Source organism: Microtus pennsylvanicus, chromosome 17 (assembly GCF_037038515.1).
Source record: "Microtus pennsylvanicus isolate mMicPen1 chromosome 17, mMicPen1.hap1, whole genome shotgun sequence".
NCBI classification, from domain to species: Eukaryota; Metazoa; Chordata; class Mammalia; order Rodentia; family Cricetidae; genus Microtus; species Microtus pennsylvanicus.
The window spans coordinates 28,544,993-28,572,573 of NC_134595.1; the positions used below are offsets into that span (position 1 = coordinate 28,544,993).

At 48.1% G+C, this 27,581-nt stretch overlaps 1 protein-coding gene across 10 annotated transcripts in view; it reads left to right on the top strand.

The window, feature by feature from the left end:
• Hdac4 (histone deacetylase 4) overlaps positions 1-27,581 on the top strand; it is a 263,727-nt gene that overhangs the window by 220,975 nt on the left and 15,171 nt on the right. For 8 of the 10 annotated variants that reach the window (XM_075952184.1, XM_075952183.1, XM_075952186.1 and 5 more), the window contains 10 exons: positions 1,264-1,397; positions 4,696-4,816; positions 7,822-7,868; positions 11,416-11,523; positions 13,771-13,826; positions 14,766-14,853; positions 16,684-16,803; positions 17,508-17,605; positions 23,865-23,983; positions 26,075-26,208. In XM_075952184.1, the coding sequence (XP_075808299.1) occupies positions 1,264-1,397; positions 4,696-4,816; positions 7,822-7,868; positions 11,416-11,523; positions 13,771-13,826; positions 14,766-14,853; positions 16,684-16,803; positions 17,508-17,605; positions 23,865-23,983; positions 26,075-26,208 (1,025 nt within the window). The remainder of the gene's footprint in view (positions 1-1,263; positions 1,398-4,695; positions 4,817-7,821; positions 7,869-11,415; positions 11,524-13,770; positions 13,827-14,765; positions 14,854-16,683; positions 16,804-17,507; positions 17,606-23,864; positions 23,984-26,074; positions 26,209-27,581) is intronic. The other 2 variants (XM_075952187.1, XM_075952188.1) reach the window with 1 other exon arrangement.

The window sequence follows — 27,581 nt, forward strand, 5'->3', positions numbered from 1 at the left end:
CAGCAAGATCTGGGACTAACTGGGCCTCTCTCACCTCTGGCATCGCACCTGCCCTGTGGGTTGGAAATAGTGTCTTGCTGGCACCTTAGCAAAAGGTCCAGAGGTCCGGAACAAACTAAGCAGAAGTGTGGACCACAGTTTCATAGAGGCAGGGACAGAAAACTATCCCCACAAGATAGCCACACCACCTCTTCCAGTAGCTTCCTGTAATGACAAACAGGGAAGCTAGGATGGTTCTTCATAGTGTTTTGATTTAACATTTCTTTCTAATGAAGAAAAGTTATGTAAATACAGAATGGCTTTATCCTTCACAGGTCTTACAAAATGTCTTCCTGCAGTACACTGCAAATACAGCCAAGTTCTTTTCTTAGAAGGAAATTTCCTGTTAAGGGAAACATTTCAGTAGTAATACATAGAAATTAAAATTACTTCAAAAAAATTAAAACTGCATTTCATAAAACCCACCAAGTTTTCAGTCCATGAGCTGAAATTAATATGTCCTCAAAGGACTGCAGCTCAGATAAGGGAAACTCTGTCATGAAACCTTGGTGGCAACTTGCATGTAAACAGTGTTTATTGGCTAGTGGCTAGTCAGAAGAGACCTTCCTATCTGTGCCATTCTGTGAAGCCACTCGTGACTGACAGACTTCTGTGGTCCGCAGCTTCTGAGCTGTGTTCATATACTTGTTCATGTCAGATATGCGTATTTATATATCTCACATATGGAACCCAGCTCCCTTTGTATTCTTATGTCCATCTTGAGTGAGCCCACACATGCCACCATTTCCCTGTGTCCAGCTGCTCTGGACCTTATCTGGTGGCAAACCACAAAACTCATGCTCGCCTGGACCAGCCTGGACCATGTGGTAACCTTGGGCAATGTCTACCCAACAGACTTGCTAAATGCAGAGCCTAGTCAATGACCAGGCAGATGGCCTTGAAGGGCCAACACCTGTCATTACTAGAATTCAGCATAAACCAAGGACTACCAGACCCCGACCCCTTCTCACCTTTTATTCCGTAACTTGGCCCAATCCCAATGATGCAGCCATAGTTTTTCTAAGCTACAGTGTTGGACAATGCTGGGTCTCTCATTCTGCTTGTATCTAGATCCTCTAGTTCCCACTTGAAAAGGGGATAGGGTAAACTTGAACCAAGAACCAATTCTCCTCCTGGGAATTCTTCTGCTGTCCAGAACTGCCTTCTGGCATTGACTGACTCAGCCCTGGGCACTGCTCTGACTTCAGCTCTGCTCCACTGCAGGCCTTGTGTATGACACACTGATGTTGAAGCATCAGTGCACCTGTGGGAACACCAACAGCCACCCGGAGCATGCTGGGAGGATTCAGAGCATCTGGTCCCGCCTGCAGGAGACTGGTCTCCGTGGCAAGTGTGAGGTATGGGGGTCTATCTAAGGTGATAGAGGAACACCTACTGCCTTTCTTGCTCCTGGACATGGCTTCCAGCCTGCTCTGTTCACAGTGTCTGCCTGTTTTCATGTTACAGTGATGGAGAAAAATCCGAGAAACATTGCCTATGTTTCCTCATCCCCATCCATACTGTCTATGGGCTTCTGAGAAGCCCATCTCAGCACCTTTGCTGTTGTTGTGATAGAATACCTGAGGCTTCTGCTTTAATAAAGCAGAGAGGTCTGCTTACCACCTAACAGTTCTGGTCGCTGGAGGTTCCAAACCAAGGTACCAGCATCTCACGAGAATGCCTTGACTAAACCACAACTTGACAGAGAAGCAGAAAAGAGACTGCTGTGTAGGCCGGCCTTTCTCTGTGACAACTTGTTCATTTGAGAACTAATTTAGTCATAAAGGCCTGAACCTTTATGACTTCTAAGGGTGAAGTCCCTGTTTCCCAGTTACCTCCTGTCAGAACCACCTCTTGCTGGACCCACAGTACCAACGCTACCAGATTGGGTGCGTAGCTTCCTTTCCATGAACCTTTGGGGCTTCCCATGGCAGAGTCCAAACTGTTTTCCTAAGATTCTGTATCTTCTACAGAAGCTAGCACCATGGGCTGTGCTCCTCAAACCCACAGTGCCAGGCTGCTTCCCCATGGCTGTCTCTGCCTTCTTCCTAGTTACTTTTCAGCATGCTCCTTTAACTGGCCAGTGTGTACATCCATACTTCTGCAGTGAGAGAGGGGTTCAAGACTCTGGGAAGATGAGCCTACTTGTCCCGTTAGTCCTATCAGCTACATCAGAAAGCCTCTCTGAGGACATGTGGAGAGCTTTGGACCTTTTCTTCCTCAAATGTTAGGTTCTGCAAGGCAGTGGCCAGCGTGGAAAGCGCCTTCTCCCCCCGCCACCACCCTCCCTCTGTCCCCCAACCCCATTAGCTTTGCCTCTGGTTCCTTTATGCCAGCCCCAGGGATCTGTGTAGGAAGGCTCTAATAGGGTTGTCTCTCTAGGTGTGGTCCTCAGTTTTCCTAGCTGCCATGCTTGCTCTCAGAAGGTCTCCCTATCTGCCAGTGGGGTTCAGGTTTACCCCACATTTGGCCACAACAGAGCTGGTCACATACAGTATGGCTCTGGCCAAGATCATGTTGAGCCTCTCCTGGTTCTCCACACGTGGCTCAGCAGGATGCAGTCCCAGGTCCTGTGCACTCAGGAGTCCTAAGCTGAGGAAGAAGGATAAACTTGTGTAGGGCAGGGCTCTGCTCCTGGGAGCTGGTAGGCTCAGGTGGGCCTTCCCATCTGTGCAGTAGGACTAGCATCACCCACAGGATTGCCTTCAGTACCTGCCAAGGGAATCTGCTATGGCCTCTCTTCAACTTGAAAAACCCCTCCATGTCATTCCCCCAGATTGTCCTGCATATCAGCATAGGATAGGGCACAAGGAGGCTCAGAGGCACTAGCAGGAGCCTCGTGGAGCAGCAGTTACTTGTTTCCTCTCTGTGAGCCCAACCGTCCTCCTGTATGCTCTGCAGTATTCATTTACATCATCCCAGGGCTCACGGGTCCCCAGTGTCCCTTACCTCTCAAATTGTGCCTCACTTTTGAGGACAAACCAATATCAAGCCCACACCTGCTCCTGATGGCCCTCTGTGTGGGAAATGAACATTGAGGGGTGAGGTGAGGCGCCACAGGCACCTGTTTGGGAATCTATCCAGAATGCTATGCCACTGGGGGGCAGCATTGACCTGTGTACACAAGCCCTGAGGAAAATCCTCTTTCCTCTTGGCTCCAGCTGGCCTTGCATCCTGCCATCCTGCCATCCTGCCCATCCAGATGCTGCCCTGAGGCATCCTTCAGTTGCCAGCATTCACAGATGTCTTGCCCCCTCCCAGGAAAGTATATTCAGGCACGACTGTGAGATAGATTCTCAGCTAAGAAAGCAAGTAGAGCTGGGCTGGTTTGAGAGTATAAATATCTGAGAAAGCAGGATAGCCACCCACCTCACCTTCCGTTGGACTGTCATAGAGATGTGAGAGATATTTGCCATATCTGGGCCGCTGGCAGAGGATTCTTAGATGTCAGTCTATGAAGTCAGAACAGAGTTAGCAGGAGCCTCAGGAGATACCGGTAGGCTAGGACAAGATAGGGCTTAGAACCATTGGCAACAGTAAAAGCACTGACCAGCTTCCTAAGTGTGTACTGTAATCCCAAGCATGGGAAGCTTACTTTGTCAGCTCTTTGTTGTGCAGAGGAGCTATTCCTTAATTCAGCTCAAGAAAGCAAGCTTGCATTCACACCAGGTCTCCATTGTCTGGCTTATAACCTGAGTCCTAGGCCCTTGTCATTAGAGTTGATATCCAACACAGAAGTCAAGTAGATGATGCTATGATATCCCATAGACTCCCAACCACTGACTCTGAAAGTAGAGCTTGGACTCTACCTCACTCTGGAGGGCCTGTGGATGGTCTCACCCCATGAGTGGTGTGAACTAGAGAGAGGTCTTCTCTGTAGGCCCAGGCCCCTCTGCCAACCTGCAGAACCAGGGCCATACCATATTTAGGTTCTTCACCATGTAGGTCAGCGCCTGCTGGACCAGACAAATGGTCAGGAAGGGGAGAGCAGATCTGTTGTCAACAGCTTGTTGAGTGATGAGGACTTTCCTTTGCCTGACCTCCAAGGAGCCCTTTCCCTATAAAATATTTGTGTTTCATAACCCCCCGGCCAGCTAGGTTAAATGATTAACTCAACTGAAGGGCAGGCACTCATCTGCTAGTGTCTAGAGATTTGAAGGTAGCCCAGAGTAGATGTGGTGATCTTACAATCTGCAGAGGAGCACCTCCCAGTGTAAGCACAGATTCCAGTGTGTCAGCCGTGGGCAAGAGCGGGCCACAGAGAGCTGCTGTTGAGGGACACTAGAGCAATGTCTTGAGTCCTTTGAGAATGAGCTCAGGCAGCTTGCCTCACCTCTGACACTTCTTGCTGTTTTAAGCCCAGACCCTGGTTCCAGAAAGCAAAGTAATAATTTGTTGAAAATCGAATGTGTGATAGTGAAGGGTAGCATGTTGAAAACTAGAATCATTTTTAAATGTTTTTCAAAGCTATGATTAAAAGGCAAGCCACCTAAAATACTTTTAAAGATTGTGTTAGGAACTGTTTTGTTTCTGATTTTCAATAATCTAATAATTATATGCCCATCGTCATAACCGAACTGTATTCCCTCTGGCGCAGTAGCCTTGCTGAAGTAGAAATTGACCTGACATATTTGTTCTTACCTTATGTCCCTACAGTGCATCCGTGGACGCAAAGCTACATTGGAAGAGCTGCAGACAGTGCACTCGGAGGCCCACACACTCCTTTATGGCACAAACCCTCTCAACAGACAGAAACTGGACAGTAAGAAACTTCTAGGTACTCGAGACCTTCCTTACATCCCTACCAGGCTTGATCTCCTGCAAGTGATGTTTCTACCCCTTGGCCCTTGTAGCTGGGGCTACTGTGTGGCTGACCAGGACAGGAAGGCTGGATCTACAGTCCATTCTGGAAGCTGCTCAGGACTGTGTGAGAGCAGGAGTGTAGAGTCTTTGTCCTGTTTGCAGTTTTTTTCTTAAATCTCTTAGGAAGAGGCTGAGAGGACAGGGAGAGCCCCAGGCTTGGCCATGTTCTGACTAGCAGAAATCTATTCTACCTCACCACCAGGGTCTTTATCCAATAAAAAGTAGGGTTTGACAAGCTGTGGGACCTACATTGCATATATGGTTTACCCCACAGAACCCAGCAGCTTTGTGGTGACTTTTGCAGTGATCCAAGGTGACAGACAGTAGGGATAGGACAGAGCTAGGGTTAGTGCTTTCTGCCTTGGGACTCTGACTTCAGGTCATGGTTCAATAATGGGGGTTCTTGAGATGCCCAAAGTCCATCTCCCACCTACAGTCCCCAAATGGACCCCATCCATGTGTGCTCACCTTCACCCTCAGAAAACAGAGGACTCCCCCTGCAGGAACTTGGCCAGTTCAAAGGACTCTAACAGTGAGAGTTCCCAGCAAATAGTATCCTCATGTTTACAGAGCTATTGCCCATCCGAAGCTTCCAGTGTAGGCTCCACATGAGGTCAGGACAGTGCTTGCCAGGCAGCTAGAGACTAAAGCTGTACTTAGTGTCCTCGAATTGGGAAGATACTATGAACAAAGGTGAAGGAAGAAGTGTAGGTCACTTGAACACTAGTCCCTAGCTTGTGGCCCGCACTACTCCACTAAAGCCTACTTGTGCATGGATTTCTTTCTTTGTTAGGACGTTTTCCCCACACACTATACACATCCCCGTGCCCCAGCAGCCATGCTAGTGACTGACTCTTTTGCTGTACCCTGTGTCTTTGTGGTGGCCATGTGAGGTACTCACTTGGTGTCCTTTCCCTCCTGGCTAAGCTTTGCCTTTCACACTTTGGGAGGTACCTAGTCTGTCACTGCCTAACCCCTCAAGACCCCTGTTTACAGGGTCCTAACAACAGATCTTCACAAACATCCTTGGCCGAAGTATTTGAGACATAGTAATAGCAGTTACCCCAAGTTCTGTTAAAGTAGCCCTAGTTAGATTTGTAAATACTACTTTGATTTTCTTTCCTTTTTAAATCCAATCCACACATTTCTCTTCCATGTACAAAGACCCTTTATAGTTCTTCCCTGAAGTGAATTGCCATTGTGGTGGGCAGTCACCTTCCCTAGAAGCAAGGGGACACCTAACAGTCATGATGAAGAAAGGCCCAGCTTGGGTCAGCTGTAAAGCTGTCAAGGCAGACCTCCGAACGACTGGCTGCCGCAGAGTGTGCGTTGTCTGTCCATCCACATGCTGAAACATCAACTAGCACTTTGCTGGGAGCAGACCAGAGGGCTAGACTTCAGGAGTGTTTTTGCAACCTGACTCAGTGGTTATGACCTCAAACTGCCAACAGGTAGAGCTAGGCTGTGGCCTAAGCTGGCGTGAAAGATACTCAATCTAGAACAGGGGACCCTTGGATACAGCTTGTGATGGACATAAAAGCTCTTGTCATGACCATCATGCCCTGCCTCCTATTCAAGTGTGCTTTCTGTGCTTAATATCTAATAACGTTCCTTTTTTCCCTCTTCACTGGCTGGAAATGAGCATGAAAATATTTCAGGGATTGACATCTGGAATGTACATGGCATTGGCTCTAGTTTCAAAGGGAAATGCACTTTCATAGCCTTCGCCACCACACAACCAATGTGAATTTACTGAAGAAAGTCTCAGGTTCCTTTCTTGACATTGCACTGCCGTACCTTTGTTAGAATGAGGGGTAATAATGAAAGTGCTGTCTCTTCATGCCTGGCTGATTCCGACTTTAGATGCCAGGTGCCCTGTGCAATGGCTTCAGTCTGTGATACAGACCCATAATGGCTGCAGTTGAACAGTACACAGTGAGCAGGTGCAGTGTGGCTTGTAGTCCACATCCTTCCTTCCCAGCCTTTTCCCAAAGGCCCAGACTTTCCCTACCTACCCTGTCCCCATTCCCTGAATGGATGTCATCTCTGGAAAGGATAGCTACCATTTAAGACACTGATTTGACATGTTGCTTCCCTATATAACTCCCCTACATATCTGCCCAAGATTTCACTCTGCTGTAAGAACCTGTGTATGCAAAGTTTAGAGCATTTTTACCTGCTGCCCACCTGTCACTGAAGGAAAGATGTATTTAATCTCCCTGTTCTGCCTCCCTTATTTGTATGTGCAAATAAGGACCAACCCCTGGACCTATGCTATGAATGCTTAGCTGTTTGAGGCAGAAAGGCAGGGGTGATAAGAAGGTGGCCTCAGTAGGACCCAAGAGTCCTAGCCTTCAAGAAACAGTAGGAAATGGAGGCCACAACAGTGCTGTTTCCTCAACATGAATTGGGAGGACTGATAGTGGCAAGGAATATGCAGGTATGGCCTTATTCCTGCATTGCCCATAGTGGCCCAGTGCCCCCGAGTAACAGGCCAGGAATGGGCTAATTTACTGAGATCCATACTTGGACCTTCAGCCAGACATGTAGATACATCGAACCTCTCCTAACTCCAAGATCTTCCAGCACTTATGGAAGAGGTTTTGTGCTTTAGCAGGAATACTATCAGGTATACACAAGCTTCCCTGTCCACAGGTTCTCAAGGCAGCATGATGTCTGGATTGTGCAGGTCTCCTGGGAGGCCCACCCCCACTCCTGTGGCTGTCTAACCATGAAAGCCTGCTCCCTCTCAGGCTCTGGCAGAGCCACTCTCCTTGTACTTGTTGCCTAGTGGTGGAGCCTTGCAGGGGAGCCAGTGGGACAAGAACCATCTTGTCCTGGGATCCACAGCACGCTCTAAGGACTATGCACTCACGGATCCAGTGCTACCCTGATCTGACCCTCATCTTCTCCCCACAGGCTCGCTGACCTCCGTGTTTGTCAGGCTCCCTTGTGGTGGTGTTGGGGTAAGTATTTCTTTAATGTGTAAATAATGTCCTGTTTGTTCTCAGAGCCCCAGTGGTCACAGAAATCATTGCCTTGCTCTCTCGAGTGGGTAATGGCTGCCAGGTGTTTTCCATAAACAGTACTACGGGACAGGCGGGGCCATGTGGGGCTTCAAAGGAACTGAGAGCTGGGAGCTTTTTTTTTTCTTTTTTTTTTTCACCAAATTCAGGCACCTTTTTGAGGGGAAGGTTGTCTGACAATGCATCTGGAGCCCTGCTAATCCTCAGTTCTTGTGCACCTTATGTGTAGACTGCCTTGGAACATCCTCAATAGCACAGGCCACAGAGGCTTCTTGGGGCAGAGTGGGCTTGTTCTGCACCACTTACTAACTTGTACTCCAGATAGAGTTCTCTGTGACATGCCCATGAATCAGGTGACATTCTCTGCTTTGTGGTTGATAGCCATTTCTGTAGCCAGGTGAAAAGAGCAACTCATCACTTGGGAAACAGACTGGGACACACAAGTGGCAAAGAACTGGCCATCAAAGTGTCTACTCCAACTGCACAGACAGCCCTTAGTCTCTGTCGCCACACTGGCCTCGGGAGATAGAGGTTCTGCTGTATTCCTGTCCTCTGGGATGCAAGAACGGGACCAACCCTCCTTTCTGATCTTCTGACCCTTTGAATCCCACTGCACCACTGTGTGTTGGGCCAGAGTTGTCCAGGCCAAACCTGTACCATGTTTGATCACAGATCCTGGGGTGAAGCTGAGGTCTGGATTCTGTTATGGAAATGAAACAAAATTGTTTTCTTCCTGAGTCTTTACAGAAATCGCTGCTTTGAAAATTGTCCCGTCAGAAAGAGAATCGATGGCATCTATTCATACCACCACCAAGCCCTCCTGGAGTTACTTTGTTTTGTATTGTAAATAGGCTGCAATCTCTTAATTCGGGGCAAATTTTTGGCCCGACTTGAAAAGATTTGGATTTGCACTGCCCTGCAGCCAGAGAGCCCTGTGCAAGGCAGCATTTATAATTTGCAAATGAAAACTAAATGCAAGCTTGGATCTAGGGGCAAACCTGGGCAGTCTCCTGCACCACTAGCCCCAGATCTGAGGTGCAACAGGCATGCCAGATGCAGACACACTGCACAGATGTAAGTGGAGCCAATGAAGCCCAGCCTGGAAAGGGGAGTTGGGATTTTCAGGTCTTTCGCATAGGTTCTGAGGCAGGAAGAAGGCCTACAGGCTCTGGCCTGAGTAGACTAAGTTTTCCTTCTAGGGCCAACCCACCTGTGTGTCAGAGCAATGGGAGAACTGTGTAGGGTGTGTAGGATGGGGAGCAGGCACCCAAAGGCAGGCCCTCTGTCCCTGGAAGCAGCTTTCCATTGCCATTTCCTTCTTGTAATAGTTCTTTCAGAGTTGAAAACTCCTTTTTTAGCTCTGTTAAGGTTTGAAAATAGTTTCAACCATTTTTTCAAACCAAATGAAAACACTCCTGCATTTGTTCACCTCATTATTGTAAATTCCAAACTAGTAAGGACCTGTGTTCTTGACTTTCCCTGCTCCTGTCCCAGCCCTGCCTAGGACCTACCCTCCCACTTGAGCCTCCTGATTCCCAGGACTCACCCAAATTTGCCACATGCTCCATTATTGTTATTCAGTTTTCATTTCCCAGATGCATCTGTGTTTCCATTTCACCTATGTCTATCCTTGCTGTAAAGCGCTTTTCTATAGCTCCCATTCCACATTCGCATCACCACCCTGACTAAACAGTGCTGCCCCTCGGTACCACTTCAAGGGAAGCAGCTGGACAGACACTGGAAGAAAGTAGCAGGGAAGTCTTGTCAAGTCTTTGCAACCTTGGCTACTGTAGTGGGGATTGTCCAAGGGTTCACCCCTTCCTCTGTGAAGAAGAGGGCTTGGCCAGACTACGACACTTACCTCTAATGTCCAGAAGCGTACAGTCTACAGAAAGCCCTGGAAGATCAGGTGAATGACATGCATAGTCCCTTCCCCAAGTCTTAGCCCAGGTCTAAAGCCAGGCTCCCTCCTCACACGTGGGAAGGAAATGATCACTGAGCTTATGCATAGCCTTTGACTTGACTTGAACTGCCCAGGACACTGCTGCCCCCTGGACTGATGGACTGTCTCCTGCACTGTCACCTTTGATATTATAATGAGCTGATAATGATTTGATTCTCCAGCCGAAGCTGGTCTTCATAGGACCACAAGCCACTGTCTCAACTTTTTGAATAGTGATGCCTCCCAGCAGGTCATCCTTTGGCATTTGGGAGCTCTTTAAAGAACATAGCCAGGGCTAAGTACCCCTGTCAGTGAAGTCTAAACCCGTACAAAGGAGTTTTAGGTGGTCTGTCTCTGAGAGTGAAGCTTGTGGAAAAGCTGAAAAGGGTTGCTCCTCCCACTGGTGATCGGTGTCTGTCAGTTAGGATGGCGTGGAAGGCCCAGATGGAGATGAAGAGAGGTGCTTGTGGGTCTGGATTTCCAGCTTCTTTGAGTGCTCAGAGATGGTGTATGTGAGGATCTGGCAAACCTCAGATTTAAGAAGTTAAACAGCTTTAACTTCTTAGCCAAGCAACTCTCACTCAGGCCATAACTCCCTGGCAAGGCCTAAATCTCAGTGTATCTGGTCCAGGCCCCATGTATCCTCACAGGGCACACATACATTGACAGTTGTTCTGTGCCCTGACATTGCAGCCCTCTAATCCCTGCCTAGACTCTGCTTTGGGCTTTCCTGTAGACCCAGTAGTAGGAGTGCCTTGTCTTGTTCCCTACTAGCCAAACCTTAAAAATATATCCTCCTGGGCCTGCAAGATGGCTCTGCAGGTAAGGATTCTTGCTGCCAAGCCTAACAAACAAGTTTAATCCCTGAGATTTATGTAGTGAAAGGAGGGAACTGACTCCTTTAAGTTGTCCTCTGACCTCCACAAGAATTTACTTTCATGTGTTCATACCCATGTACACACACATATTCCAATGTAAGCTTTAAAAAACTGTAATGCCGTCTCCTTTGCCCAGGCCAGTAGAGAACTGGCTGGCCTGCTGCTGTTTGAAGTGGAAACTAACAAGCCACCTTCTGGCCACCCAGGACAGACCTGGTGGTTCTTTGTTATGCCCCATGCCCTAGTCCCATTTAATTACTCTCAGCCCATAGTAAGAGCGTGCAGTTAAAGTTAACACAAAGTAGAGCACTGATTGTAGTTTCTCTTCCATTTCATTTTCTGCTTGTTAACACACTCTTAGCTCCAGTTCCAATTTCAAAAGTAGCCTAGGATCCTCACTGTCAGCTTCAGGTCTGTTGGAACAGGTGAAAGGAGAAGGATATCCCAGAGGGGATGGAACATGGTATTTCTGGTCACTTGATTCTTATTCCTGTGTTTAATGTTTTAGCACATCTCAAAGAAATGTACCTGATATGGGTTGCTGTGTCTGCCCTGGCCAGTCTACAACACAGGGGCAGAGCTTTAGGGGATCCAGGCTGCACAACCCTGTGTGATGGCAGTGACAGTGACCCAGGATTTGGCTCACCGAGGAGTGTTGTTTTCACAGGTGGATAGCGACACCATATGGAATGAGGTACACTCGTCGGGGGCAGCCCGCCTGGCTGTGGGCTGCGTGGTGGAGCTGGTCTTCAAGGTGGCCACGGGAGAGTTAAAGGTCAGTCAGCACAATAGATCTAGCTGGGCGACACATGGAGGGTCAGCCCAATGTCCTTTTCCTGCTGGCGAGGGCCTGGAAAGGATTGGTGCAAGTTGGCTCCTGTCCAGGATAATGTAGACGCTCCATGCTGATGAAAATGTATAGTTCACATTCTGAGATGGATCTGTGCATCCCTTTACCCCTTCCCAGTTGCTCAGGAGCCCAGAAAGCTTTTGTTCATGTAGCTCCCTCTTCAGTATCAACTAAGTGAGATTTAAAAAATGAGACATTTTCAGAGTACTGATTGTAAAATAACATCTGGCATAGTGCATGGCATCTAGATTCACATCTGTCTTACAACAGTGTGAAACTGGTGGAGAGACACTGACCTGTGTAAGCAAGGGTTGAAAAGGGAGTGCCTTGTGGTCTTCATGAAAACTAGAGACTAGCTAACTTCTCTGACCTGTGCCAGTGTTGGCACATGGCAAATCTTGAAGGCAGTGCAGCGTGGACCCTGCAGCCGCCTGTTTGTTGTGTAGTTGTCTCACCCCCAGGATGTTTACTGAGCCAGACAGCGGTTGGAAAGTTAAGGTCCTAGATCTCAGCATCCCTAACCCTAACAGAAATCATGCTTTGTTGTGTTTTTAAGATTTATATACTTTATTATATGTGCAGTGTTCTGCCTGCACGTATGCCTGCACACCATAAGAGGGTACCATATCTCATTATAGATGGTTGCTGAAAATTGAATGCAGGACCTCTGGAAGAACAGCCAGTGCTCTTAACCTCTGAACTGTCTCTCTAGCCCCTGTTTTGTTTTTTTTAAACTCTTACTGCTACCTACCACTCATCTCATAAGAAATGCCATCCCGTCCAAAGTCCCTGTGCATAGGGACAGGCACGTGTGAAGTCCAAATCCCATCACTGGCACCTCCTGTCTATCCTGTTCCCAGAAGTGAAAAGCATTATTCTTCTTGAGAAGTGTCTTAGATCTCAAGCTGTAAGGCCCATAATTTTGCTCATCTTTACAAGAAAAAAGTATATCTCTAAGAAAAGAGAGTCTGACTCAGCTCACAGTGAACAGTGTGCAGAGAGGCTTCCTGTAGCTAGCCAACACATGGCCCCATTCAGTACCATCACACTGTCTTCTCTACTCAGGATGGTATGCTAAAAGATGTGGGCCTGAAGATGGAAGGTGTCCACTTTGTGGAAACTTACCATGAGGATGCTCATGGGGAAACGTCCCCTTGGGAATTCATTTGTGCTCATTGTCAGGGCTGTTGTATCTTCATTCCATGCTTGCCTGCTGCTCAGCACCATACATACTGTTGTCTGCTCAATACAAGAGGCAGGTGGAATCAGAGGCTTGTTAGACTCCTGAAGCCAGTGCCCGGAACTCAGCACAGAGTGCAGGCACAAGAATGAGAACAAAGTTTGCAGTGATGAGTGTCAGAAGGTGGCATCTGTCTTGGGTCTTTCCCTCTCGGCCTTACCACTGCCCTGTCTTGTCAACCCAGTCCCCTTGGCTGACCTTTGTGTGCTCAGCCCAACACTTCCTGGGGCTGGAGAGAGTCAGACTTGGTTGAGTGTTTTAACAGCAGCAGCCCCAGTGGTGTGCCAGTGGTTCTGTAGAGTATAAGTGATGGGGTGTAGGCTGTGCAGCCGTGCCATCCAGTGCCAGCTCTGTCGTGATTATTCTGATAGACGGGAGTAAAGTTGGGTGCTGTGTGTGCGACAGAGGTGAGCCCAAGACCTGCTTGAAGCATAGCATGGACACAGCAGTAGTCTATATGAGCACTTTGTTTTATTAGGGGATGATGGGAAAACAAGTTCTTATTTAGCCAAGCTAGGCTCCGGCTCACAGTGTAGGTGAGACTGGCCTCAAGCTCCTGATCTTCCTGCTGGAGTTTAGCATGCCCAGCTTTCTTTTATCTATATCCATGTTTGCCACAAGGCTGCTGGTGAGCAACAGGCAACAAGACTGTCTGGGATCCTAGGCCACACCCCCGCCAGTGGCTGCAACCCCGACTGTTGGCACTTAGAAACAGAGCCAGTGGGCCTACTGTCTGTCCTCAGGTCAGGCTTTCTGTACAGACTCCTTAACAAAGGAGCCAACTAACCCCATTTCCCATCCATGTCATGGGACCAATGATAATGGAAACTGCATCAACCTGTGGAGTCTGAATCTGATGACTGGTGTTTGTGCTGACTTTGGGGTATGAAATGCCTTTCCTCACTGTTTCCCACTGTCTGCTATCATTGCAGAATGGCTTTGCTGTGGTTCGCCCCCCAGGACACCATGCTGAGGAGAGCACACCCATGTAAGTGGACACAGGAGGCTGATAAAAATCATGGGTGGCAGGGCTGGGTGAGCATCTGAGGACCCAGGGAGGAGCTGAGTGGCTTTGTGCACATCACCCAGGCTGTGTTACTTTGTCTCCCTTGCCCACAGCGAGGTAGACCTGTGATTTGAGAGTCGTGCAGTTGGATGAGGAATATAGACACAAAGACTCCCCTGTTGAGTTTAAGAAAGATGGTTCAAGTGGTTGAAATTATGACATCAGGGAAGCTGTGCCAGAGATGTGTGTGATGATGCGTTAGGTCCTTAGCCCACGGGAATAGTACCATTCACATTTATGATGGGTTTTACCACCCTTTTTAACCTAAGCATGATAATTCCTCATAGCCTTGCAGAGGTTGACCCAATTAGATAATCTCAAATAGTTATCTCCAAATGATTTCATATCCTGTCAAGTTGACAACTATTATTAACCTTTAACAGTGTCTGTGTATGTCTTCAGTATGTGTTTGCATGTGTGTATCTGATATACGTAGATGTACGTATTTGTGTCTGTATATTTGTGGTGTGTGCATGTGTGTTTGTATATACCTGTATGTTATATGTGTCTTGTAGTGTATACACTTACGTGTGCCTGTGTACATATCTGGGGTGTAGGGAGATTGTCTATAGTGGGAAGATGTCTTCTATAGTGTGTGTGCTCATACTTCAGTATGTATTTCTGAGTGTGGTATGTGTGTCTGGCAGGTGGGTCTTATGTGACACATGTGCTTATGTACCTGTGGATCTGTAGTATATGTACTTGGCTTGTGTGTCTATGTCTCTTGGTTAATCGCCAGCACCAGTTAAAGGTCCCAGTTAGGAACCAAATGGCCTTCGCCTGGACCCTCCAGAATCTCATAGACTGTTGATATTCTACTATGAGTTGTATAAAAACAGTAACTAGACGTCATCTTTGCAGGGGGTTTTGCTATTTTAACTCTGTGGCAATTGCAGCCAAACTTCTCCAGCAGAGGCTGAATGTGAGCAAGATCCTCATTGTGGACTGGGTGAGTGTCTGACTTCCTGCCCAGGCAGGCCTGGAAAGAGCATGCATGCCCACCTGTTTCCCCAGTGGACGACCTGACTGAGCATGGGCCTTCACCTCTACTGACACTTGGAATCAGGGAACAAACTGAACTTTCTGAACACGGTCCCAGAAATCAGCGAAGTAAAGCCTGAACCCATTAGAAGGTGGATTCAGGACTGAGACCAGCCGATCCTGCCAGTCATTAGCCTAACCTGCCAGGATAGTACACACATTTGAGGGAGGCCACCATTGCTGGTCTTCTGTATGACCTCTCAGGAGACTGGAGCTTTGAAGGTCATGTTTAAGCCTGACTCTGTGTTCTGACCTGGGGACATGAACCTGGCTTCCCACCTTATGCTAGCTGAGACTCACTTCACACAAGTGACTGTGCCTCTGTCTTCCCAAACGAGCACAGCTTCTCATAATCCAGCTGTCTGGAATGGCTGCTGGTTCTCTGAGAGCTAAGCCAAATGTCAGAAGTAGCCAGATATCGGGATATGCATGTCAGCACCCCTTCTTAGTCAAGTGCCTGGGTGTCATGAGCTCCGAGCAGCAGGTGAAGAGGCAGTCTGGGCTTCTACCAGGCCTGTGATCATCACTGTGGCCCCAGGACAAGTTGGATGACCCTGCACTGCATTTCTGCATAATATGTGAAAAGCTGTAAGAAGCCGGTGGATCTAAGACACATGCACAAAGAAACACTTTGATTCTGTGTCTCTTGACATACTTTAAGCCCACATAAGGTGGGGTTGTCATTTGGATTTCATGCCCTTCCAATTTCAAAAACAACAAAACATAAACCAGGAGACAAGTCAACTCTTGGATCCAGAATAGCACCAAGGCATGGAAGGCTGTTACCAGTGAGCCTGTCCCTCCTGCAACCTGGCCCTTCCTCAGGGAACAAGCAGAGATATGGGCAAAGACAGAAGTGCCATGCAGTTAGTGTCAGCATAGGTATGACAGTTAGGCTGGGAAGAGCTGAGTCAGCAGGTGACCCACATAGACCAGGGCGCGCTCCCCAGGACCACACTTTGCATTAAACTGCATGATGGTGACACATTGACACTACTATGACTTACTGTACACAGTGTTAGCCATGGTTGCTCCTCTCAGCGGGGACCTGGTGAAGATAGAAGGGGCACTTGTCTTCTCGAGTGGTTGAACATCCACATCCTACACTGAGCACAGATGACCTTGTAGAGAAAGCTTTTCACAGCCATGCAGTGCAGAGCCACCCAGCCTGCCCGTCCTGCGAACCAATTCTCATGGCCCACAACAGTGGCCACAGGCCTGGCAGAAATCAAAGCTGCCTTTTTTTCTTGCTTTCTGGTTCTCAGTTACACAGGTATCATGTCTTAAGAAAACAGCTGCTCACTTCCAGATGGGGACCTGGGTACCCGTCTGTCACCTAAGTTCTTCTTCCATATGCCCTATGCGATGAGAAATACCTCACATGTGCCTGAACGTAGCCAACCCATAATCGGTAATTATCTTGATGGAAGTCGGAAATGGCTCACTGTAAATGAGGCAGGCACATAAGATGAATCAGATGGCTTGGTTTGAAATCCCAGCCTCAATTCAGCTGGAAGCTAGCCCCATTCTCTTCTCTGAAGTCAGGAATGTACTCTGGTGTGCGTTACAGAGACCCTGCCAACTCGGACTCTAAACTTCAGCATCTCTTGATGCTGCTGACACCCCTAGCACCTTACTATGAGACGCAAACCAGGCTTAAGATTCTAAGGTGTTCACCAAGTAGGAACTGTTACCCCAAGGCCTGGTCCTCCCTGAGTCAGTTCTCTTGGTCTCTCAGGATGTACACCATGGGAATGGGACTCAGCAGGCCTTCTACAATGACCCGAATGTTCTCTACATGTCCCTGCATCGCTATGACGATGGGAACTTCTTCCCGGGAAGTGGAGCACCAGATGAGGTATGTAGAGTGTGTGAAATTTTGGGGACAACTGGGGGGGACATGCCAGCTTAGAGCCAGGTGCTACAGCTATCTGGAGAGCAGGGCAGATGCAGGCCACTCCAGACTGCCATTCTAGAAAATGCTACCCTAGATTATGCTGGGCATGCCTTGAACCAGAATTTTGTTCAATGTTCAGTGAGAATCTATACATCATTTCTGGTTCCGTTCAGGGCAAGGAAACATAAGGAGTTGTTATATTGCTCCTCCAGGACACCGGCTTCTCTGTACCTTCTCTGTACCTTGTGATGCCTTTCCAAACCGCTGTCTTTAGTAGGCATTCTTAGGCAGCACACTCATGCCCCTTGTTCATCTGGCATTTGGTACTACCTGGTGGTCCCAGGAACATAGAGCCTACCTTCCGAAGACAGTCCCAAAGTATAGAGCCTCTTCTGTGCACACATGATGCACAGGTCCTCAGAAGTGTCTCTCAGTGGTTCCTCCTAGTTTAGGGTCTGTGAGCAGCTGCAGCCCTGTAAAATCTGCTCCACTGATCTTAGTGCCTGGTACTGGAGTGGCCGGCTTCACTGGTGAGCACATGCACACAGGACTCATGAATATTCCTACGGGCCTGTCATCCCAACATACCCTAATTCAAGTGTCAGTTGTCTCGGGTGGTCTTTTCAGAGTGCCATTGACAACAGTTTCTCTCCTTGTGGCCACAGGTGGGCACAGGGCCAGGCGTGGGTTTCAATGTCAACATGGCTTTCACGGGAGGCCTCGAACCCCCCATGGGAGATGCAGAGTACCTGGCAGCCTTCAGGTGAGTACCCATCTGTTCAGTCACAGAGACTGGCCCTTCTGAGTCCAGGGGCAGCCACGCAGAGTGGGGACTCCGGGATTGACTTTGAACTGTCTCACTTCTGTTACCAGCTCCCTTCTCATATATTTTTGGTTGTGAGCCTAGCCTTTAACGGCTGAGCCATCCCTCCAGGCCACCAGCTCCCTTCTCATGTGAGCCTGTTTGGGTCCCAGTGATAAGATGAGGAGACGGTAGGGGGTGGAGTAAGACTTCCGCTATGCTGGAAAGTGTAAATCTCAGATCTCATTTCCTGCTCACTCTTCCACAAAGCCTTTGTGAAGGTATAACAAGTGGAAATGAATAAAGGAGAAATAGGATCCCCTTTATTTGTATGAGTATCAGGGAAGAGTCATCTCATTATATCACATCTTTTGTGCTGCTGTGGCCCCTTAGCTTGGCTGCAACGTGGTTGCTTTTTAAAAAAGCATTGACTTTCATTGTCCATAATTCTTTGTATTTACATCAGGCCAGACTGAAGCCATTCATACAGCCAATAGTGGATGGCTTGGCCTGTCACTTTCCTCTTGTTACACCATGGTGGCTTTCCTTAACTGCTGTGCAATGAGGAGGCGCCACTCAAGTCAACCACAGCCCAGGAGTGGTTCCAGGGCCTGGATGGGCCCGAGGGGCCTTCAGTCTCATAAAATACTTTATTTATTCATTTTTACTTATTTATTTGTATTGTGGGTGATAGAATCATCAGACCTCCAGGGGTCTTCTCTGCCTTGACCACTGTACGTATGAAGCACATGTGTACAATCATGTGTCTTATGTGCATGTAGACATGCTTACATGCAGACATGTGTACATGTGTCTGTATGTTCCTGAGGGGCACTATCTATATGACTCTGTGTGTGTGTGTGTGGTGGTGGTGGTGGTGGAATCTCTGGAATTATAAGCACATATGTATGTAAGTGTGTATGTCACTAGTTGGTGAGCTGTATCTGTAAAATGTATGTGGACTTGCCTATGCTCTGTAGCTGTGGTACCAAACACTCAGAACACTTCTCAGTATCTGCTCATTTTGAAACAGGTTCCCAGTCCCATTTCCTATTGGAGAGGTGGTTAGGGTCCAGTATGGTAAAGGCCTGACCCAGTGGGTGTGAGTTGACCAGACTAGAAGTGACAAATCTCAGTTGGTGAAGTTACAAAGGTCTGCTGTTCAGCTGTTGGCCAGTTACAGGCAAGGATCTCTCAGGCCTTAGAAGCTTTGTGCTGACTGCCACCTGCCATTTACCTCTGATCCCTTTGGTTGTTTCTGGTGTCTCTACACGCCACTGATCTGTGCCAGCCTCACTTACAAATTTCCCCCAAACACTAGGAAGTCTGTGAAAGCTAAACCTGAGAACCAGGGTGTGTCATGCCCTCTGCACAGCGCTGGAAACATAGTCTATCCATAGTGTGAGAAGAAATCACTGCCCAGTTAGTGACCTTTGTTTCTGAGTGGATGCCGTTTGCAGGTCAGGGCCTGTGAAGGCTTCATGGTGACTCTGGTACAGAGAGAAGATGGTATTCGCTTGATGACAGTAACAGATACCCTCCACTCACATCAGTCCTTGCAGCCGGTGACTGGGCCGGCCCTCATCCCCCAGGCCTTGCTCTCTGCCTTCTGAACTGTGCTCACTGAAGGCATTTCTTGAGTATGCCTGCAGTTCTGTGATCCGGGGGCCAAGTCTGACCCCTGCTGTCCCTGCCCAGGTATCTGCAGTGTCTGACCTGCCTGTCCAGCCTTTGAGGTGAGCCTTCCTTCCTTAGTCACCCTGACATCTGTCCTAACAGTTAGCAAAGTATATGGATGATAATCCCTTTTTGATGGCGCCTTCTAAAGCTTCAATTGCTTTGAAAAGGGAAATTGTTTCAGGTTGCTTTTTTTTTATTTTAATGTAAAGTAGTACTTTGAAGTTCACAATTTATGGTTCCCTGGGCATCAGGTGGGGAAAGAAGGGTCAGAGGCTCCTTCCCCCTTTCTTCTTCAGTCTACTCCTTTGGGGCCCCATGGGATAAGGCATGCCTCAAAGACAGCACCTTGTTCTTCAGAGCCCTCTACTGCCAGGTCACATTTTCAGGGGATCAAGCATCAGATGAAGAAAAGATAAGAAAATTGCCCCTAATGAGATCCAGAAGTGACCGGCACTTTCTCCTCAGACCCAGACACTTGTAGGAGAAAAGAACTATAATTCAAACCAGGCCTCAAGCCAGACACAGCTTTGAAGTTGGCGGAGCTCAGGCAGAGCACTATGGGCTGGGAAGCAGAGAGTGAGTGATACACTGTCCTTAACGTCCTGGACCTGTCCTCAGTACCTGGCCTCTGCAGTGGAACAGTCATGTGAGGCACAGGAAGCTTAGCAAAGATGGTGCTGGTGTTCTGCTGGCATCTTAATTTCTCACTGGCCTCAAACTACAAAGCCTATTGCCTGTCTGTGGACCTTGAACCCTCATTCTGTTGTACAACCTGCCGCTGTTGCTGCTTTTTCTAAACAACTGAGTGGTGTGGTAAGACACACGAGGTCCCTGTGAGTACACACTCTGATATCTGCTATAGTTACCACTCTGCCTTCTGAATGGCTTGATATCTGAGAGACAAGGACTTGCTGTGAATATATTTGGTTAAACTATCAGCTACCTTTTTAAAAGGTAGTTGCAGTTCATGATGATATCCCACTGCTTCCTTAGATAGAATTTTAGCAGAGTCAGTGGTGGTGGTCTTAGAAATCAAGAAACAGAAACGTAAAGCTCAGCATTGAAAGTCTAGTGAGCCAGCAGCCTCTCTTGCCTGCTTGGCCCCCAGACAGGAACCAGGGATAAAGCTCGAAGCTCTGTGATGCAATGATTGATGGCTCCCAACCATCAGGGCCCTCAGATGCCCCCAGAGGTGAGGCCCAGGCCAGGCCTTGTGGGGGAAAGGATATCCCCAAGGAAATTGCCTGTATGCCTCAGTCCGGGGCAGGAGGACTGTTGAGGGCTTGTGCCTGGTGAATAATAAGTGATATGTCTTCTGCTGCGGCCTGGGAAAAGACCTGGTCCCAGGATGAAGTGGGCAGGATGTTTGAATCAACCAGTCCAACAAAATGTAAAGAGGCCTGAAAGGCAGGACTACCTTGTTAAACAGTGACAAACCATGGCATTGGGGGAGATGGGGGAGTGGGACTAGGGTGAATATGAATGTGGGCAATGTGACCTCCAGCATTTGCTTGTAGGGGGTTGAACATCACCAGGCCAGAGATTCAGAAGAGCGTGTTTGGGTATGTAGCAGAGAATGCTCTGACTGGGAACATTGTGAAAAAAATGTCTGAGTTGGCATTTAGTAATCCAGGAAAGACATGTTTGGTGCATTAGTAGAGAATGCAAAGTAAGGACTCTACTCCGGTTCCTAAGAAACTCAGGAATCAGGGAGAAACTCAGACCACCCAGTTGAGGCCAGAAGAGCCTCCCATCAGCCCAAGTGCTTACAGTCTGAGTCTGCCCTCTACAGAGTCTGGGTTTTAATTCCTGCTGTAGGTAAGTGGGAGGAGGTGATGGAGGGGCCTGTGGAGGAAAAGGCAAGCTCTTGAATTAGAGGTTGTCGGTGTGGGGAATTGGGGATAGAAGTGCCAGGGTGAGCAAAAGGAGATGAGGGTGAAAGCAGAGTGTCGAGGTGGACCTTGGTAGCTTTGCTGCATAACATTGACCCCTGGATGAAGGGACACAGAGCTTAATGCCCACCCACCCCCAGGATGTGGCAGCCACCAGCCTGAACTGAGTTAGAGAAATAGGTTCACCGACTCTCCAGATGGAGCTGGGAACCCCTGCTCTCATGTGGGAACCTAGCTCTTGAGGCACTGACTGCAGTTAGTGTGCATCTCAGAGATGCCCCCTGTGTGCATTCTGCCCTCTCATGAGACATGGGATGTATGGCTATGGGCCTCTACATTAGGTGATGGCCTTTCCGTGTGGCTGACAATGAACAGTTTCTCTGTGAGATGCAGTGTGAGCCTACATCCCTGCCTGGTGCACCAGCCCTACTTTTTACCAAGCAAGCCACAGCACAGACAGAAGTAGGCATGTGTCCTCTGGACCATGTGTGTAAATGAGAGCCCACATACACGGGCTGTGGGGTGGTTGATTAGAAAGCAGGACAACACTGGTAATGAAGGATGCCTAAGCTATAGAAGAGACACTCATCACACTACATACATAGGACCACTCGCCTAGGCACTTCTGAGGACCTATAGGGGTCTTCATTCCCTCCCTGCACCAAGGATGAGTATAATCACATTTCCACCCTTCTCAGAGAGCTGTTCATTTTGACTTCCTCCAGGAAGATAGTAAATTGATCTGTTATATTGGGAAACTTCACCTCCCTGCCCCTAATCTCTCACTCACAGACACAAATATACACAAAAACACAAAAGAATCTTCTACTTCAGGAACTAAGTCGATGATTTAAAATTTATTTTGGGAGATAAAATGTAAGCTCAGTCTCCCATTTAACTTTGAACGCCAGTTAAATAAGGACATTCTTTAAGGTTCTTTCCTGCAAGGTGGTGGGTAGAAGGCACATCCCACTGGACAGCAGGGTGTATCCAACTAAAAAAGCCGTGTCCCAACAAGGAGCAAAGACACCTTTGGTATCACACATGACTGCTGGAGACACCCTCTAACACACACCCCTCACATTCAGGGCTGTCACCAGTTACCCTAGCTTCAGCACATTTCATAGTGAGCCTAGGAAAAAGACTGTGTCTGCTGGTACCCGCTGCCAGTGTGTACATGGGACCACTTTGACTCCAGCGTGGGGAATGGCTTAGGTTTGGTTCTGGACCATAACACACAGCAAGTGTAAGCATCAGTACTTGTGGTGCGAGCTCCATTTAATAATGATTTTAGCAGAACTTTTTGGGGGGCAGGTTTTGGGTATTAAATAGCTCAGTTATACTTCAAAACCCACCATATGCCCTTGTTGCAGTGCTTAGCAAGTGCCACACTTGGCACAAAACAACTATGGTTTTACTTGAAAAAAAAAATGACTTGGCTTTAAAACCCCTATCAAAACCATGATGGGTTCTATTACTCTGTTGAAAACAACGGTTTTGTGACAATGTTTTCATTGATGTGGTCTCCTTGGTGTGATGTGGATACCCACTGCCAGTCTAGCCATCTTGTCAGTTCAGTGTCTCACACTCCCAGAGAAGAGAGCCCTGCAGAGCGCTCCTGGGGAGACAGGTTCACTCCATGCAATGATGCCAGTGACACAGAAGCCAGAGGCCCCAATGGCGTTCTCTACCCTGTGACTGATTCCTTGCTCCTGACCACTGTGGCAGGTTTCTAGACAAATGCCAGTGTGTTCAGTGGGTAGATGCTCAGGTTAAATGCTTTGTACCAATGAAATGATAGTCTGGTATGCTTGTGTTGCGGCGGGTCACAATGACAGCTATGTAGTCTGAGGCTGAGGTACTGCTCTGAAGAGCAGGATATAAGCCATGCAAATGATTCCAGAGCAGATATTCACAGCCATGGCTCCTGTGTGGAATCCACCAGTGTTTGCATCTTTCTTCATTGTCCGTGGCTGCTGCTTTTACATCACAGACATCTGTATTGCCCAAGACCATGTGGCCCCAAGACTAAAAGGCCTCTTGCCCAGACTTTTGGATAAAGTGTGCTGGCCTTCATCTGTGGCTACCTGGATGTGTCCTGCACTGTACCAGTGGTACACAGAGCCCCAAGGTACAGGGTAGCCTTGGAAAGGCCCTTCATCCTGAGACAAACAATTCCAGGAGACACTAGACTGTGTATACCCTCCAGAACAGCAGAAGGCCAACCCCTCCACAACTGCCCAACTTTGGTTTCGAATACATGTCTGAGCTTCGGTTACCTGAGGTTGAACTTGGTATATTTTTAATAAACCTCTCCATACTGACCAGAACTAAGCCAACTGAAGTAGCACATAAGGCCATACCACTCTACCTTTCTCTGTCTGAGCTTTCCCTGGGAGTTCTGATGTAGATAGCATGTGTCCTGCCACCCTGAAGTAGAGGAATTGGCAGCCAGGGTTCCACCTAGAATCGTTCCTGAGTCTGTCCCATTAAATTCTGAATATCTTTAAATTCAGAGTTGATACTTCTGCTGATTTTAATAGGGAATTTTACTAAATAGGAGAGGTTAGAGGAGAAAATGGAGTTGTTGGTCTTCCATATGCCATGCCCTTCGCTGACCTAGTGATGCCTTCTCCTATCCTTTGCAGAACGGTGGTCATGCCAATTGCAAATGAGTTTGCCCCCGATGTGGTACTGGTTTCATCAGGCTTCGATGCTGTGGAAGGCCACCCCACACCTCTTGGAGGATACAATCTCTCTGCCAAATGTAAGTCACTAGTGTTTACCTTCCCTACTTGCATGTCTGCTCATCCCACAACTGGTTTGTTGTAGTAGGAGCTGTGGGCCGCTTCCTGCCTCCCTGGCTCCTGGCCGCCTGGCTAGCTCAGTCGGTAGAGCATGAGACTCTTAATCTCAGGGTCGTGGGTTCGAGCCCCACGTTGGGTGCCACTCTGTAGTGGTGCGGAGCGTAGGAGGAGGAGCAGCGGGCTGCTTCCCGCCACCCGGCTAGCTTTACCCCGGAAATAATTACATGGAAACTGTATTCTTTTAAATACTGCCTGGCCCGTTATCTATAGCCTCTTATTGGCTAATTCTCACATCTTGCTTTAACCCATATTTAGTAATCTGTGTAGCACCACGAAGTGGCTTACCAGGAATGATCTTAACCTGCGTCTGTCTCAGGTGGGAGAATCATGGCGACTGTCTCACTTACCTTCTTCCCAACATTCTGTTATGTCTATTCCACCTACCTAATTTTCTGTCCTATCAGGGCTAAGGTAGTTTCTTTATTAACCAATGAAAGTAACACATAGACCCTCCTCCATCAGTTTGTGTTCTGTGTGAAGCAGTAGGAGGCACATAACCTTCATTTCTTACTCAGAATGAAACTATGCTAGCAGCCATCAAGCAGACCCTGGGCAGCAGGAGGCTGAGAGTTGAAAGCCATAGACTCTGGGGATAGAAACTCAACGGGGCCTGCACTAGGTTCTGTCAACTGGACTATGGACACTAGACAAACATGCAGTCCTTTTCCAAGTATGAGAAGACAGGGTCCCAGTTCTGCCTAGCCAACATGTGCCTGGTGCTGAGTTTTGTTCTCTGCTAGAGGAGCAGGCTCTCTAATCTTTGAATAGGCTGTGGAGTTGGAGGAGGAACCAATCAGGACTTATATCATATAGTGGAGGAGGAACCAATCAGGACTTATATTATATAGTGGAGGAGGAACCAATCAGGACTTATATTATATAGTGGAGGAGGAACCAATCAGGACTTATATTATATAGTGGAGGAGGAACCAATCAGGACTTATATTATATAGTGGCTGCATTTCTCCATGGATGAACTTGCTGGCACTGTATGTGACCTCTGCATCTGCTCTGCTGCAGCACATGGCAAAGATATGAGAGGCCTCTGGGCTGTAACACCTTGAGTCACAGTGGCCTGACAGTTTCTCATCCAACTATGGTGCCCAGAGGCAACAAAGAGCCTGGGTTCCTAAATCCTGACCCTAGTACCTTACTCTGTCAGGACCTGGATCTGCTCTCTCCTCCCTGCCCATCAGCACGTCTAATCAAGGAGGATCGCCTCTCTCTCTTACCTTCACCAGGGAGGGTATGCACTCAGCAAGGGAGTAATGAGCTATGAAGTGGCCTTTGGGAGTCAGTGCTCTATTACAGGGCATCTTCGAGCCCACTGAACCTACTGTGGGGTCCAGACAGGGAACTAAAAGCACCCACCATACTTCATAGTCTCTGTTACCACATTCTGAGCTGCTTTTATATCCAGCCCCAAAGCCAGCATCAGTGTTTCTGTCAGACACACCTGGGTTCGCCATTAGTTTCTGCCCACTAGCATTTCATAGCTAGCAGAAGGTGCAGCCTAGTATGGACCTGAATCGGTCTGGTGAGGGGCTGGTCAAGGTCACTGTCTTACTAGGGCTTTCCCATGCCTAGCCAACATCAGCCTGCCTGACTGTGTGTAGTATCCCCATGCCAACCAAGTGACATATCAGGTGGGGACTGTGAACAGAGAGAAGACTCTGTGACCTTAGATGGAAGCAGATACACAGATATGGATGTGCGAAAGTCCTGTCACCACACATAGCATTGATACGGGCATGCTTTTGTCTACGTGTGTATGTTTGTACAGAGCACATCAGATGCCCAGGAAGACAGGTTAGTATACAGCCTTTGAATAGGGCTGGCTGCATTATAAAAATACAGCAATGAAACCAAAAGTCACACTCAATTGGGTGAAGATGAAATCCTCAGTTACTCGAGATGACATCTCAGCCTCTGGTGGTACTGTGTGGAGTTTCTGAAGTGCTTCGCTCCCATATATCCCTCTTCCTTTGCAGGTTTTGGGTACTTGACAAAGCAGCTGATGGGCTTAGCTGGTGGCCGGATTGTGCTGGCTCTTGAGGGAGGCCATGACCTGACAGCCATCTGTGATGCTTCTGAAGCGTGTGTTTCTGCTCTTCTGGGAAATGAGGTATGTAGTCATCTACAGAATATGCCACACCACAGGCAAAAGCCTGGCGCTAGGAGCTCAGGTGGTGGAGGGCATTGGTCTCTGACTTGGGTGAACAGTTCACCTGGCTTGGGCTGCAGCTGTTCCCACCCATGTAGTAGGGGTAGTATGACTTTGGCTAAGAGATGAGCAGAAGGGACACAGAAGTGGCCTAAGATCTCAGAAGTGCTTGGTGCAGCTGGTTCTTCCATCCTGTGTCAGTCATGGAGTGTGATGGCCATGCTTCATCTTAACTCTTCCGGGCTCCCGTATGGACAAGGTTTCTCTGGCAACTTGTCCATGGGCTTGGGTGGTGTCTTAGTTAGGATTTTTAGTGCTACAACAAAACACCGAAGAGCAAGTTGGGGAGAAAACGGTTTATTTGGCTTATACTTCCAGATCATATTCCATCATTAGAGGAAGTCAGGACAGGAAATCAAACAGGGCTGGAACCTAGAGGCAGGAGTTGATGCAAAGGCCAGGGAGGGGAGCTGCTTACTGGCTAGCTTCCCCTGGCTTGCTCAGCCTCCTTGTTTATAGAACCCAGGACCACCAGCCCAGGGATGTTACCACCTACCATGGGATGCCTCCTCTCCCCCACTCCCCTGCCACAATTGATCAGTAATTGAGAAAATGCCTTACAGCTGGATCTCATGGAGGCATTTCCTCAACTGAGGTTCCTTCCTCTCTGGTGACTCTAGCTTGTGTCAAATTGATACACAGAACCATCCAGTCCAGGTGGTATGAGCATGTTCAGGCTGAATTATTAGCTCAGGGCTAGGCCAAGACCTCTTTATTCAGCAACCATTTGCCTTCTCTGTTCAGGAGTGATCCTTAAGGTCAGGGCTCTGCATAGCCCCACTGGTGCTGCAGGACAAAGTCAGAGGTATTGGCCTGTATAGCAGTATTCAAAGGCCTGGTCAGATAAAGCTTTTGAGGGCAAAAGTAGAGTGAACACTATGAATTCCCTTCCACTATATCTGAGGAGGGTCCCTTGTTGACATTCCTAGCTCCTTGTGTGCATAACTGCACTAGCAGAGGCCCACTCCAGCTGCAGGCTAGGATGAGAATGGCATTTTCACATAACCCTGGGAGCCCCCTAATGCATGTGGTACAATTGGCAAATACCTTCCATGAAAAATTCTCAAATCCTATTTTTGAGTACCAGTAGTTCTCAACCTTTCTAATGGTGTGACCCTTTAATACAGTTCCTCGTGTTGTGGTGACCCCAACCACAAAATTATTTCCATTGCTCCTTCATAACTGTAATGAACCATAATGTAATTATCTGTTTTCTGATGGGCTTAAGTGACCCTGTGAAAGGGTCGTTCAATTTCCAGAGCAATTTTCTAGGC